Below are 11542 nucleotides of genomic sequence, written 5' to 3' on the forward strand. Positions count from 1 at the left end.
TGCTGAGCCGTGACCCAGCGTGTGACCTGGGTCCTGCTGGATGACCTGTGACCTGTGTGCAGCCTGTGACCTCGGTGTGTGACCTGGGTCATTGTGCGTGACCTGTGACCCCACGTGCAACTTGTGACCCCCATGATTTGTGACCCTGGCTTGTGACCTGTGACCCCACTGTGTGACCTAGGCCTGGGGTGTGACCTGTGACCCCAGATTGCAACCTATGCCCTGGTGGGTGACGTGACCCCAGGGCATGACCTGTGACCCCCGGGTGTGACCCGGGACCACGGCGCACAGCCCTGCGCCCTCCCGGCGCCGCGGCCCCCGACGGTCGGCGGGGCGGGCGCTGCCCCGGCGCCGGTGGCGGCGCCGCGGGGACGGGGCGACCCCTGGCGGCGGCGCGCGCGCGCGGGGCGTCTCCCGGCTGCCGGCCGGACGCCGGGCCGCGGGGCCACGGGGCCGCTGGCTTCCGCGGGCGGGGCGCAACGTCACGCAGGGGGCGGGCCCTAACGTCACGCAGGGGGCGGGCCCGCTCCGTCGTGACGCCATCGCCCGGCGCCGCCCGGGAGCGGCGGGCGCGCGGCGCCGCCATGTCGGGAGCGGCGGGGCCGGGGGCGCCCGGCGGCACCGCCCGCGCCCCGCTGCCCTGTGCCGCCCGCGCCGCCGCCGCGCTCCAGCTGGGCGGCGGGGCCGACCCGGCGCGGCCCGGCGTCGCCGTCATCGACCTCCGCTTCCCTCGCGGCGGCGCCGCCGACGTGAGTGTGGCCGCGTGGCGCCGCGCCTGCCCCGGCCCCGGCCCGCTACCGGGGGGCCGACAGCGGGCCGGCCGGCGACGGGGTGCGGGTGTGCTGGGGACGGTGCCGCCCCGGTAACGGCGGGGGGATGCCGGAGGCGGCACCGGCCGGCGCGGGGTGGGGGGATGCTGGAGGCGCTACCGGCCCGGTAGCCGGGAGGCGGTCCCGGCTCGGTGCCGGGTCGGGGGCATGCTGGAGGCGGTACCGGGGCAGGGGTGGGCTGCTGCGGGTGCCGGTGCGGGTGCCGGTGCGGGTGCGCTGAGTCTGTGTGGGTGCGCTGCCCCCCAGCTGCAGGAGATCGTGTTCAGGAACTTCTACACGGCCTTCCTGAGCGTGCGGGTGCAGCGCGCCAGCGCCGAGGGCCCCCGCAAGTGGGTCACCTGCCTCCGTGACTACCGCCTCATGCCCAGCCCGCACACCGAGGAGGGCTCCCAGGACTACTTCTCCCTCTTCCGGCACCAGGTGGGTCCCCGGCCTTGAGGCAGCCGTGGGGGTGCCCTGCCCCCAAAGCCCCCCCCAGCCAGCCTTGGGCTTTACACAGCAAAGCCCATGGGGACACATGAGCTGCAGGCCCTTGATGCAGCCAGGGAAAGAGATATCTCCCAGGTGAGAACTGTGGCGTTGCCTGCTCGGCGTCATCTGGGGCTCGCTCCTCTCTGCACGTGGCCCCTGCGATGGGGCACGCTAGTTTCCGGTCTTTGGGGTGGCATTGCAGGGCCTGCTAGCAGGGGGCCTCATGCCATACCCCTGAACCAGCTGTGGTGAGTCCCCTGGTGCCACCCAGGCATGTGCATCTCCTGCCTGTGCTGCCGGCTAAAGGCTGCCATCCCTCCTCTGTGTGTTAGGATCCTCTGTGATGGCTCTGCGTGGCCCCCTGCCTCCGTCTGGTTCTGCCCAGACACCTGCAACGAGGTGATATTTATCTTAGGAACCTTGTTCAAAAAACTCTAGCGTGTGTTTTTTTACTTTATTTTATCTTTATTTTTATTTTGAGTGAATCCCAAAAGCTGTCTCAGAGCAGCAGTGGCCTGGACATCCCTAGGCCTCTCTGTGCTGCGTGCTCCAGCCCAGTCCTTGGCAGTGACAGCTTTCGCTTTTGTCACCTCCTTGTCTCGGCAGATGCTCTGTGACGTTGACCAGGTGACAGCAGTGCGATTCATCCTGCGGCAGCCATCCCCAGTCTGGCTCCACTTCACCATTGAGGAGCTGCAGATTTATCCTCCCAGCCAGAAGGTGACTGGATGCTGGTGGTTTGCTCCCTCCCTAATGTGAGGCGGGTGGTCTGAGGCAGCTCATGGTTCCCAGTCGTGCATCGCATGACGCAGCTTCAGTGACTTCAGGTTCCCTCCAGATGTCTCGGGCTCTGTGCAGGTCAGCAGTGCTGCCTGGTGCAGAGCTGAGTGAGCTCTCCAGGGGTCAGGCCACTCGGGGCCTTGTCCTTCATTAGCATGCTCGGGGTCCCCTTGTTCCCCTAGTGTGCTCCAGGACTTGGGGGAGGGACTGTGCTGCCCAGCCCTGGGTCCTGCTTGTGTCTGTTTGAGCAGGTGGGCTGAGCTGAAGCTTGCTGCATCCAAATTACACCCAAGCCTCAGTTGTAAACACCCAGCCTAAACACATTTCCCTTTAACGATAGTAAAGCGATACTTTTGTGTGTAACAATGTAAATACTGGAGCAGTCCAGACTGCAGCACCGCTGGAGTGAAGGATGGAGGTGGGATTGGGGAGAGCACTTGTGTGATCCTTTCAATCTATTTCAGAGTCCACAGAAAGATTTCCCCTCCTGGCTCTCCCAGCTGACTCCTCCGGAGCAGCCAGCCAACCTGCACGGGGTGAGTAGTCTCTGTTAAGGTATTACCAGGGAAGGAGAGTGCTGGCTGTGGGAGCAAACACCTCCTGCGTGCTGCTCAGGTGGGAACGTGCAGAGCCCTTGTGTGTGGCCGGCACACACGGCTGCGCGCTGCAGAGGAAGAGGAGTAGGACAGCAGCAGCTAACGTGCACACGCTGTGCTCATCTGCCCCTTCCAGCCAGGAACCTGTTGCCCCTGTGGAGCATCCCAGCTCAAAAGGAGAGGCTGTCCCCAGGAAGCGCTCGGAGCTTTGTGCTGCAGCAAAAAGGATCGGCCAAATCCTGGGCTTGTGCGTGTGTTTCTGGGGGCCTGCAAGGAGCAGGCAGGATGGTGGTAGCATTTGGCTTTTCTGGTTCGCACCAGGGCAGCAGGCATGCGAGGTGTGATCTGGTTGCACCAAAATGTCCTGAGCAGGGATGAATGACCATGGAGGTGAGGGCAAGCCCAGCCAGCGTCCGAATGGTGTGTTGTGGGCAATCTTGGTTCAATGTGCACAAGGGGAGGAGGGGGAAAAGAGGAAGCCTGCAGAGCAAGGAAAGAGGTTGAGACAAAATTTTGTGGGGTGAATGAAGGGTAGAGAGGCTCTGCAAGCACAGGCGCTAGGAAGTACTGATCCAAAGGAGAAGAACATGGTGTATAAGAGAAGGCTGGAAGAACCAGGTTCATTCAGCCTGGAGAGGAGAAGGTGATGGGGGATTGTATTGTCATCTGCAACCCTCTAGAGGGAGGGTGCAGAGGAGATGGAGCCGGGCTCTTCATGGAGGTGCACAGGGGCAGGAGTTGAGGCAATGGCACAGGTTGGGATATGGGAAATTCCCGTTAGTCGTACGGACAAAACTCTTCATGTTGAAAGTGAGCCAACACTGGAACAAGGTCTGGGAGGTGTTGTGGGATTGCCAGCCTTGGAGACAAGTCAGCACTTGGCCGGACACGGGCCTGAACAGCCTGCTCTAGCTTTGAAGTTGGCCCTGCTTTGGGTGGTGGGGTTGGACCTTTTGGTCATGATTCCCCAAGCGTGGAGCCCAGAGGGCTGCTCCAGAGGACTGTGCTGTGCACATGGCTGGAAACAGCCTACAGTGACCCTAGGGAGGAGGTAGGAGCTTTCTGCACCTTCAGAAACACTGAGGAACAAGACCTGGAGTCACCCTGGCAACTGAGCCACTGCGCTGAGACATGCTGTGGCTGAGCCAGAGCCCTCCAGCAATATAAAGCAGGAGACAGAGTTCAGGACAGGGTGGGTAATACTCCCATGCTGGGAGGAGATCCCAGTGCATGGTACCAACATCCCTGTGAAGCATCCTGCCCCATCCATGGCCTTTTTGCTCCAGACCCTGACCAGGAATTAGTTGTGAAGCCCAGAAATGATCCAACTTTTACTGGAAGTGGTTTCCAGAGTTCAGACAAAAGCACATCTCCCCTGGGTTGTGCAACGTAGGGTGTTTAAGTCTGCTTGCCCTTCAGTGTGGGGGTAGAAAAATCACTGGGAGACCAGTGGTAAGTGGCATTGCTCAGCCAGCTGGTGGGACACTTGGGAACAGGGGAAGCGTCACTGCTCACTGGTGCTCCTGGGTGTTTTGCACCCTCAGGCAGTTTGCAAATGGCAAAGGGTGAATCATAGCTGTTGCCCAGCTCTGACAACATGCAGTTAGAAGGAGATAACAGGCCCCGCCTGTGGCCATGGAGCATGTTTGCAGCTGTCAGCACTGCCAGCCAGGTCTTCCTGACAGGCAGCCTTTTGGTGAGCAAAGTCCACAAATGGGGCAGAGGGACGTGGCTGGCTTGCTGGTGGAAGAGAAGAGGGGCTTCTCCTCTGTGCAGTTAAAATGCGTTGAACCAGTTACTTTAGTTGCCTGTAAAACCATGCCCTGAGCTAGGAGTTGTCCCACGCAACTTCCCCAGCCAGCAGTGCCTCTGGGATGATGAGAGGGCAGTTTTGCTGGCACAGAGTTTAGACTGTGGTGGCAATGAGTGTTTTCTGTACAGCCCTAGTGGGTTTGGAGCTCTGGTTCCTGCCCCGGTGTTTGACAGGGTGGTGTGTGGGAGAAGGCCTCTCCCAACCCCTTTGTCAACCACTCGTTCCTTCCGTCTTAAATGAGGCAGGCGCCTTCCAACTCCACCTGTCCCCCAGGGTGGCTGATGGACTGGGGGGGATGCTGGAGTTAAACCAGCTGCTTGGCTGCACTGGGGGCACCTCACCCTGCTGTATCTGCCAGCAGCGGAGAGCAGGAGTTGGGGGTATATGAGAAACAGGGTGCACAGCTCAGAGCTTTGGCCTGGTTTGCCATGTTTTGGTCTGGAGAAGTGATTCACAAAATGGCATATGAGTTTGCAAGTCCTGGTTGACTAAAGATCCCTCCCTGGGTGACTGCACCTGGAGAGGTGGTTTTGTGCCACCTCTGATGTAAAGCTTATGAGCTTGGAAAGGCCTGAGGAGTGCAGAAGCGGGGAGGCTGTTGGGAGACTCTGGACTGTGTGATTAGGTTTTTTAATCATTAGCTAATGATCTGGTTTTTGTCCTCACTCCTCACCAACAGAGACGGGCTGTTTTGGAGCTGGGGACGGCCATAGCTCAGGGCCACCGGAGTCACCAGGTGGCTGTTTTCCTAGATCATGGCCCTACTTTCCCTGGGTTGGGAAACTACCATCAGGTCAGGAACAAGGCACTGCTTCATCCAGGGCATGATTGCCCAGCTCTCTCAGGGCAGCTGGACAGCTCGGATTCAGGAGAAGGGGGCTCCCCGCAGCTGTGGGGCTCAGGAAACAACCATCTCTGTGGGGAGATGGACAGAAGTCCTGCCCTGTTGGCTGCTTTAGTTCAGGGTAGTCCAGCTGTTTTGGTGCCGGAGGCCCTGTGCTTGGCCGCAATGTTGCAGCCCTGCTCCATCCAGGTTGTGTTACATGTTGACACGAGTGCTCTGACCCTGCTTTCTGCCACATTGTTCCTGCTTCTTGCTAGGAACTCCCTGATCCAGAGAAGGTATCAACGGAGGTCCAGCAGATGTGGGTGTTGACGGAGGTGATCCGTGCTCGCCAGGCAGCTGCCCGCATTGGGCGCTTTGATGTGAGTCCCATCACCCTGCTCTTGGGTGACCTGGCTCTGGCCTTGCCATCAACATCTGTGTGACTGGAGAGGGCAGTCCACAGCATCACTCATGGGTGTGGGGAGCCCTCCCAGAGAGGCTGGTCCCAGTGGGACCAGGGGGAGGGTTTGGAGTGGTGTGACGGTGCTGGGGAGGATGGGATGCAGCACATTACGGTGCTGCACGGAGACTGACTGTTCCTCTGTCTTCCAGGTGGATGGTTGCTACGACATCAACCTGCTTTCCTACACGTGAGCTGGCTGGTGGGACACTGCTCCTCTGCACTGCTGGGGCCCAAAGGGGACACGAGGGGCTCCAGTGCTCCCAAATGCGCCTTTGTCCCTCCCGCACTGGGCTGTTTCCAGGCCTTGCCTGTTCCTGTTACTTTCCCCGACTCCTCTTGTGCTAGCGCTTGGCGGTGGGCAGCACTACCTCCCCAGGAGCCCCGTATGAGCCTCTTGCTACGCTCATGCCCTCTGGTTCCTGTGGTTTGCTGCTGGTTTGTCCCATCCTGTTGCTCTGCGCCATCCTGCTCGCCGCTGTGGGCAGAGGCGGGCTGCACGACCATAACTGCCCTTGGGAATGGTTCCCTGGCCTCTCCACAGCAGCTGCTCCTGGAGATAAAGGGAGGGGACTGCAGCTGGTGGCTGCTGCTCTCTTGTGGGGCCATCCCAGGACAAAGATAAGGGCTGAGGATGCGCCCAGGGCTCAGCATTACCCCATTTGTTCGGAGAACCCCGCTTGCTCTGGAAGAGACTAAATCACAACTAAAAGCTGCTACCTTGGCACTGGCTGCACCTGCGTGTCTCGAGGGCCCCTTGTTGGGAAATGAGGCCCTGGCTATTCAGCTGGCCCATCTGAGCTGCTGGGCCCCCTCCCATGGGGCCAGAGGTGGGGGAGTCCCAGATTGCCCCGTGGCACTGTGAGCAGCGCCTGCAGCCCGGAGTCCCCCACCGGCCCAGCTCCCTCCTGCTGCCGTGGGTCACCACAGACAAGGTGCTCTGCCTGGGCAGCTGGCCCCAGTGAGGGGGGCCAGCCTGACCCTGGTCTTAGCACCTCACAGGCCACCAGCCCTGTGGCTGACCCCAGTCCCTTGCCTGACCCCAGTTGGGGCAGTGGGCCTGACCCCAGCCCCTCGCCAGCTGCCAGCACCCTGGCTGACCGCGGGGGGGGCAGCGAGCTGCCAGCCCCACACCTGACCCCGGCCCCGCGCCAGCCGCCAGCCCCCCGGCCAACCCCAGCCCCTTGCCAGCCGCCAGCCCCCCAGCTGACCGCGGGGGGGGGCAGCGAGCTGCCAGCCCCACGCCTGACCCCAGCCCCTCGCCAGCTGCCAGCCCCCCGGCTGACCCCGGTTGGGGCAGTAGGCCTGACCCCAGCCCCTCGCCAGCTGCCAGCCCCCCGGCTGACCCCAGTTGGGGCAGTGGGCCTGACCCCAGCCCCTCGCCAGCTGCCAGCCCCCGGCTGACCCCGGTTGGGGAAGTGGGCCTGACCCCAGCCCCTCGCCAGCTGCCAGCACCCCGGCTGACCCCGGTTGGGGCAGTGGGCCTGACCCCAGCCCCTCGCCAGCTGCCAGCCCCCGGCTGACCCCGGTTGGGGCAGTGGGCCTGACCCCAGCCCCTCGCCAGCTGCCAGCCCCCGGCTGACCCCGGTTGGGGCAGTGGGCCTGACCCCAGCCCCTCGCCAGCTGCCAGCCCCCGGCTGACCGCGGGGGGGGACAGCGAGCTGCCAGCCCCACGCCTGACCCCGGCCCCTCGCCAGCCGCCAGCCCCCGGCTGACCGCGGCGGGGCGGGCCCGGGCGGACTCCATGTCCCAGGCGCCCCGGCGGGGCGGGGCGGGGCCGTGCCGGGCCGTGCCGGCGGCCGGGGCAGAGGCCGCAGGATGCTGCGGGGAGGCTGCCGCGCCGCGCTGGCCCGCCGCCGGCTCAGCTCGGCGCCGGTGAGTGGGGAGGCCGGGCCGGGGAGCGGGAGCGGGGGGCGGCGGGCGCTGCCGGGCCGAGCCCCCGGCACGGCGTAGCGGGCCGGACTTTGTCTCGCGGTCGACCGGGGCTGAGCAAAGGTGCCGGTGGCAGCGCGGGGCCCCGGCGGCCGCTGGCAGCGCGCGGACCCCCGTGTGCCGCCTGCAGGACGGCCTGAAGCGGACGCCGCTGCACGACCTGCACCGGGCCCGCGGCGGGAGGATGGTGCCCTTCGCCGGCTGGAGCATGCCCGTGCAGTACGAGCCCGGGCACCTGGAGTCCCACCTGCACACCCGCCACCACTGCTCCCTCTTCGACGTTTCCCACATGCTCCAGGTAGCTGGGCCGCCGGGTGCCCTGCCGGAGCCGGCAAGGCCTCAGTGCCCCGGCACGGCACCCCGGCTTGTGAGAGGAGCAGCGGGCCAGGCCCCTGCTCCCTCTGTGATGGACGGGCGCCACCACTGAGACTTCGCGTTGCCGTCTCCTTGCAGAGCAGGGTGTACGGCCGGGACCGTGTGAAGTTCATGGAGAGCCTGGTGGTTGGGGACATTGCGGAGCTGAAGCCGGACCAGGTATGGGGGCACAGAGCGCCTCATTTGCACCCGCAGCTCCATGCACCGCCAAAACTCAGCGGGCCATGTGCAGGGTCACGTGCCCTACTGTGCCCTTGTGTCCAAAATGTCACCTGGCTCCCAGCACCTCACCACCGAGTCTGCAGCTCTAGCAGTACCCTACAAGGGATGGAGCTTCCCGGTCCTGCCCTGGAAGGACCCCCACATACATGGGCACACAGACTGGGACTGGCACAGTAAGGCCGGGCAAGGAGGGTGCACTGAACGAGGAGGAAGGGATGCAGGCAGCAAAAGAGCGAAGGGGCCCCACTGGCCCCTGCGCGTCCTACACGCAGCTCCTTAGGGCAAGCATGCTCTCTCCTGCAGGGCACCCTGACACTGCTGACCAATGAGAAGGGTGGCATTGTGGATGACCTCATTGTGACAAACACATCGGAAGATCACCTCTACGTGGTGTCCAACGCGGGCTGTGCGGACAAGGACTTGGCCATCATGAAGGTATGGGCACTGCCCTCATACCCAGAACAATGTCATGGTCCCACTGCCCACTTGCCTGCAAGGTTCACCCCAGGCAGTGCTGGAGCCCAGGGGGCTATAGAAGATGGGGAAGCAGGACAGAAACGTCCTGTAGGCTACAGGAACAAGTCTCCCCTCCCCTTAGGCAAGCTAGGGCTGATGTTTGCAGCTATACGGAGGTCAGGGTGGCTGTGGCCAAGCGCAGGGTCTGGCTTCTGCTTGTCCCCCTGTTGGCAGATGTTGTCATGTCACCGTTGCAGGACCGAGTGAAGGAGCTGCAGGCTGCTGGCAAAGATGTGCACCTGGAAGTGTTGGACAACGCTCTGCTGGCTCTGCAAGGTAGTGGGCTCCCTATGTGGGCTGGCACCAAGTGGCATCACGAGGGAATCTCACCCTTTCCAGGAGACCAGGACTCTGCACACACAGGGAGGGTAACTGAGATGTGGCAGTTCCACCTCCTGGACCCTGATGCAAGAACCAAATCTTGGAGCCAGGCTGCACTCTTTCTCCAGGTCATGGCTGGAAGCATGTCAGTGCTTTCCATTCCTGGCCAAAATTTCCCCCTCCTCATGCTGTGAGCCAGCCCACTCCCTTTTCATGGATACTGCTTCTCCCCAAAGTCACCTGTCTCTCCCCAGGTCCCTCCATGGCACGAGTGTTGCAGGCAGGACTTTCCAATGACCTAGCCAAATTGTCCTTCATGAACAGTGCGACAATGACTGTCTTTGGCGTGCCAGGCTGCCGAGTCACGCGCTGCGGCTACACCGGCGAGGATGGTGTGGAGGTACCACCAAGAGTCAGGGGCTGGTCTGCACCAGGACCATCCTGCTGTAGAATGGGGCTGGCATGGTACAAGGGAAGGGGAGGGGAAGTGGCACATGCCCATGGGATGTTTTAAGTTGCTGACCATGCCCATGTCCCTGCGCAGATCTCGGTACCCGCAGCGCGGGTGGTGGAGCTGGCTGAGCGGCTGCTCAGTGACCCTGAAGTGTGGCTGGCTGGGCTCGCGGCCAGGGATAGCCTGCGGCTGGAGGCAGGGCTCTGCCTCTACGGGAATGACATTGATGAGACAACCACACCTGTGGAGGCCAGTTTGGTGTGGACCTTGGGTAGGTTTTGGCCATGTTCTCCCTCCATGTCCTCCTTGGGGGGCAGCTAGGCCATGGCAGGGAGCAGAGAAGCAAGGTAGGCCTGGGTCTCAGACAGGAACAAGCTAAGATGAGAGGGCTCAAGGGGACCACGAGGGGATCACCAGTGGGATGTTCTGGGCACAGCAAAAGGTCAAGGAATTCCTGCCTCTCCTGCTCCAACCCTCGCCTGTCTCTTCCCCTGCAGGGAAGCGCCGGCGTACAGCCATGGACTTCCCTGGCGCGGCCGTGATCATGTCACAAATCACCGAGAAGCCGAAGCGCAAGCGTGTGGGGCTGACCTCCGTGGGGCCCCCCATCCGGCCACATACGGCCATCCTGGGTCCCGAGGGCAGGCCTATCGGTACGTGGGGGCTGGCGGGGGCAGTGGGTGGCCGTGGCCTGGCTGGGGGAACAGCAACGAGGGCACCCCGAGAGGCACCCTCAGCCACGCCAGCCCACAGCTGCAGGGGGAGGAGGCGTGCAGCTGCATGGCCCTCGCTGACCTTCCTGTGTCCCTGCGGTGCCAGGCACGGTGACCAGCGGGTGCCCCTCACCCTCCCTGCGCAAGAACATCGCCATGGGCTACGTGGAGGCCGCGTACAGCCGCGCGGGCACAGCGCTCACCGTGGAGGTGAGGAAGAAGCACCACCCGGCCCTCGTCACCAAGATGCCCTTCGTGCCAACCCACTACTACGTGGCCAAGTGAGGCCCGGCACCTGGGGAGGGCACCAACGTCCCCGGCCCCATTAAACACCCCTGCCCCACTCCCCTGGCCTCGTCTCCGGTGGCGGCGGGTCCCAAAGCAAGGGGCAGCAGGGGAGGGCACAGCGGTTTAATGGCGGTGGGCAGTCCGCGGCAGGTCCCAGCGCTCCCTCACTCGCGGTGTGTCTTCGCAGGCTCCGCAGCTGGACCCTCCCTGCGGGGAAACGGGGCAGCAGTCAGTGGGGCGGCGGGAGAGAGCCGGCGCCGGGCTGGGCAGGGCCGGGCACGGCCGGAGGGCGCTCGCCAGGCCGGGCGCTGCGGGGAGGGCGCCCGCTGGCCTGGATGCGGCGGGGAGGGCGCTTGCCAGGCCAAGCCGGGCTGGGCGAAGCCGGGAGGGCACCGGCTGGGCAGGGCCGGGCAGGGCCGGGAGGGCGCTCGGCAGCCCGAACTGCGGCGGCCGTGGCCGGGAGGGCTCCTGCCGGCCAAAGCGGGCCGGGCACGGCCGGGAGGGCGCTCGCCCGTGCGGCAGCGAGCAGAAGCGAGCGGGGACTCACCGCGGCGGGCAGGGGCGGTCGGCGGCGCCGCCGTTGCGTCCGGCCGGGCCTGCGGAGGAGAGGGAGTGAGCGCGGGGGCGGGCGGCGGCGGCGGCGGCGGCGCCCCGCGGCGGGGGCCAGTACCTGGGCGGTAGCAGAGCGCCGCCACGGCGCCGCCGTAGGCCCGCCAGGCCAGGCGGATGCCCAGCAGGCTCAGCCCCAGCCACAGCAGCAGCAGCTGGCACAGCGCGGCCCGCAGGTCCTGCGCCGCCCACTCGGCCGCCAGCTCGCGGCCCAGCGCGCCCAGCGCCCGCCACGGCGCCTCCCAGCCCGGCCCCGCCGCCGCCGCCGCCGCCATCGCCGCCGCCGCCGCCGCCGCCTCGGGCTGCGCCGCCGCTGCCGCCGGGCGGGGCGGGGCG

At 64.5% G+C, this 11542-nt stretch overlaps 3 protein-coding genes across 3 annotated transcripts; 2 read left to right on the plus strand and 1 right to left on the minus strand.

Annotated features, from left to right (window-relative positions):
* Positions 1–584: 584 nt before the first annotated feature.
* Positions 585–6512, plus strand: NICN1 (nicolin 1, tubulin polyglutamylase complex subunit). The gene is made up of 6 exons (XM_067303293.1): positions 585–749; positions 1077–1250; positions 1908–2021; positions 2546–2617; positions 5592–5696; positions 5929–6512. The coding sequence occupies exons 1-6, from the start codon at positions 585–587 to the stop codon at positions 5968–5970; spliced, it is 672 nt and encodes a 223-aa protein (XP_067159394.1). The 3' UTR covers positions 5971–6512.
* A 1036-nt stretch (positions 6513–7548) lies between these two features.
* Positions 7549–10653, plus strand: AMT (aminomethyltransferase). The gene is made up of 9 exons (XM_067303595.1): positions 7549–7651; positions 7839–8006; positions 8162–8242; positions 8609–8740; positions 9019–9097; positions 9397–9542; positions 9687–9867; positions 10094–10249; positions 10416–10653. The coding sequence occupies exons 1-9, from the start codon at positions 7595–7597 to the stop codon at positions 10592–10594; spliced, it is 1179 nt and encodes a 392-aa protein (XP_067159696.1). The 5' UTR covers positions 7549–7594; the 3' UTR covers positions 10595–10653.
* Positions 10654–10705: 52 nt separating this feature from the next.
* TCTA (T cell leukemia translocation altered) lies at positions 10706–11481 on the minus strand. The gene is given in 3 exon segments (XM_067303597.1): positions 10706–10804; positions 11145–11247; positions 11250–11481. Coding segments are annotated over 3 exon segments (378 nt in total). The 3' UTR covers positions 10706–10761.
* Between the last annotated feature and the right edge of the window lie 61 nt (positions 11482–11542).

This window comes from Apteryx mantelli, chromosome 12 (assembly GCF_036417845.1).
Source record: "Apteryx mantelli isolate bAptMan1 chromosome 12, bAptMan1.hap1, whole genome shotgun sequence".
In the NCBI taxonomy this organism is placed as follows: Eukaryota; Metazoa; Chordata; class Aves; order Apterygiformes; family Apterygidae; genus Apteryx; species Apteryx mantelli.

Coding starts and splice junctions, on each gene's coding strand:
- NICN1 (XM_067303293.1), top strand. CDS start 585: ATGTCGGGAGCGGCGGGGCCGGGGGCGCCCGGCGGCACCGCCCGCGCC. Junction 1,251..1,907: donor TCTCCCTCTTCCGGCACCAG/GTGGGTCCCCGG, acceptor TTGTCTCGGCAG/ATGCTCTGTGACGTTGACCA. Junction 2,618..5,591: donor AGCCAGCCAACCTGCACGGG/GTGAGTAGTCTC, acceptor GCTTCTTGCTAG/GAACTCCCTGATCCAGAGAA.
- AMT (XM_067303595.1), top strand. CDS start 7,595: ATGCTGCGGGGAGGCTGCCGCGCCGCGCTGGCCCGCCGCCGGCTCAGC. Junction 8,741..9,018: donor AGGACTTGGCCATCATGAAG/GTATGGGCACTG, acceptor TCACCGTTGCAG/GACCGAGTGAAGGAGCTGCA. Junction 9,868..10,093: donor CAGTTTGGTGTGGACCTTGG/GTAGGTTTTGGC, acceptor CTTCCCCTGCAG/GGAAGCGCCGGCGTACAGCC.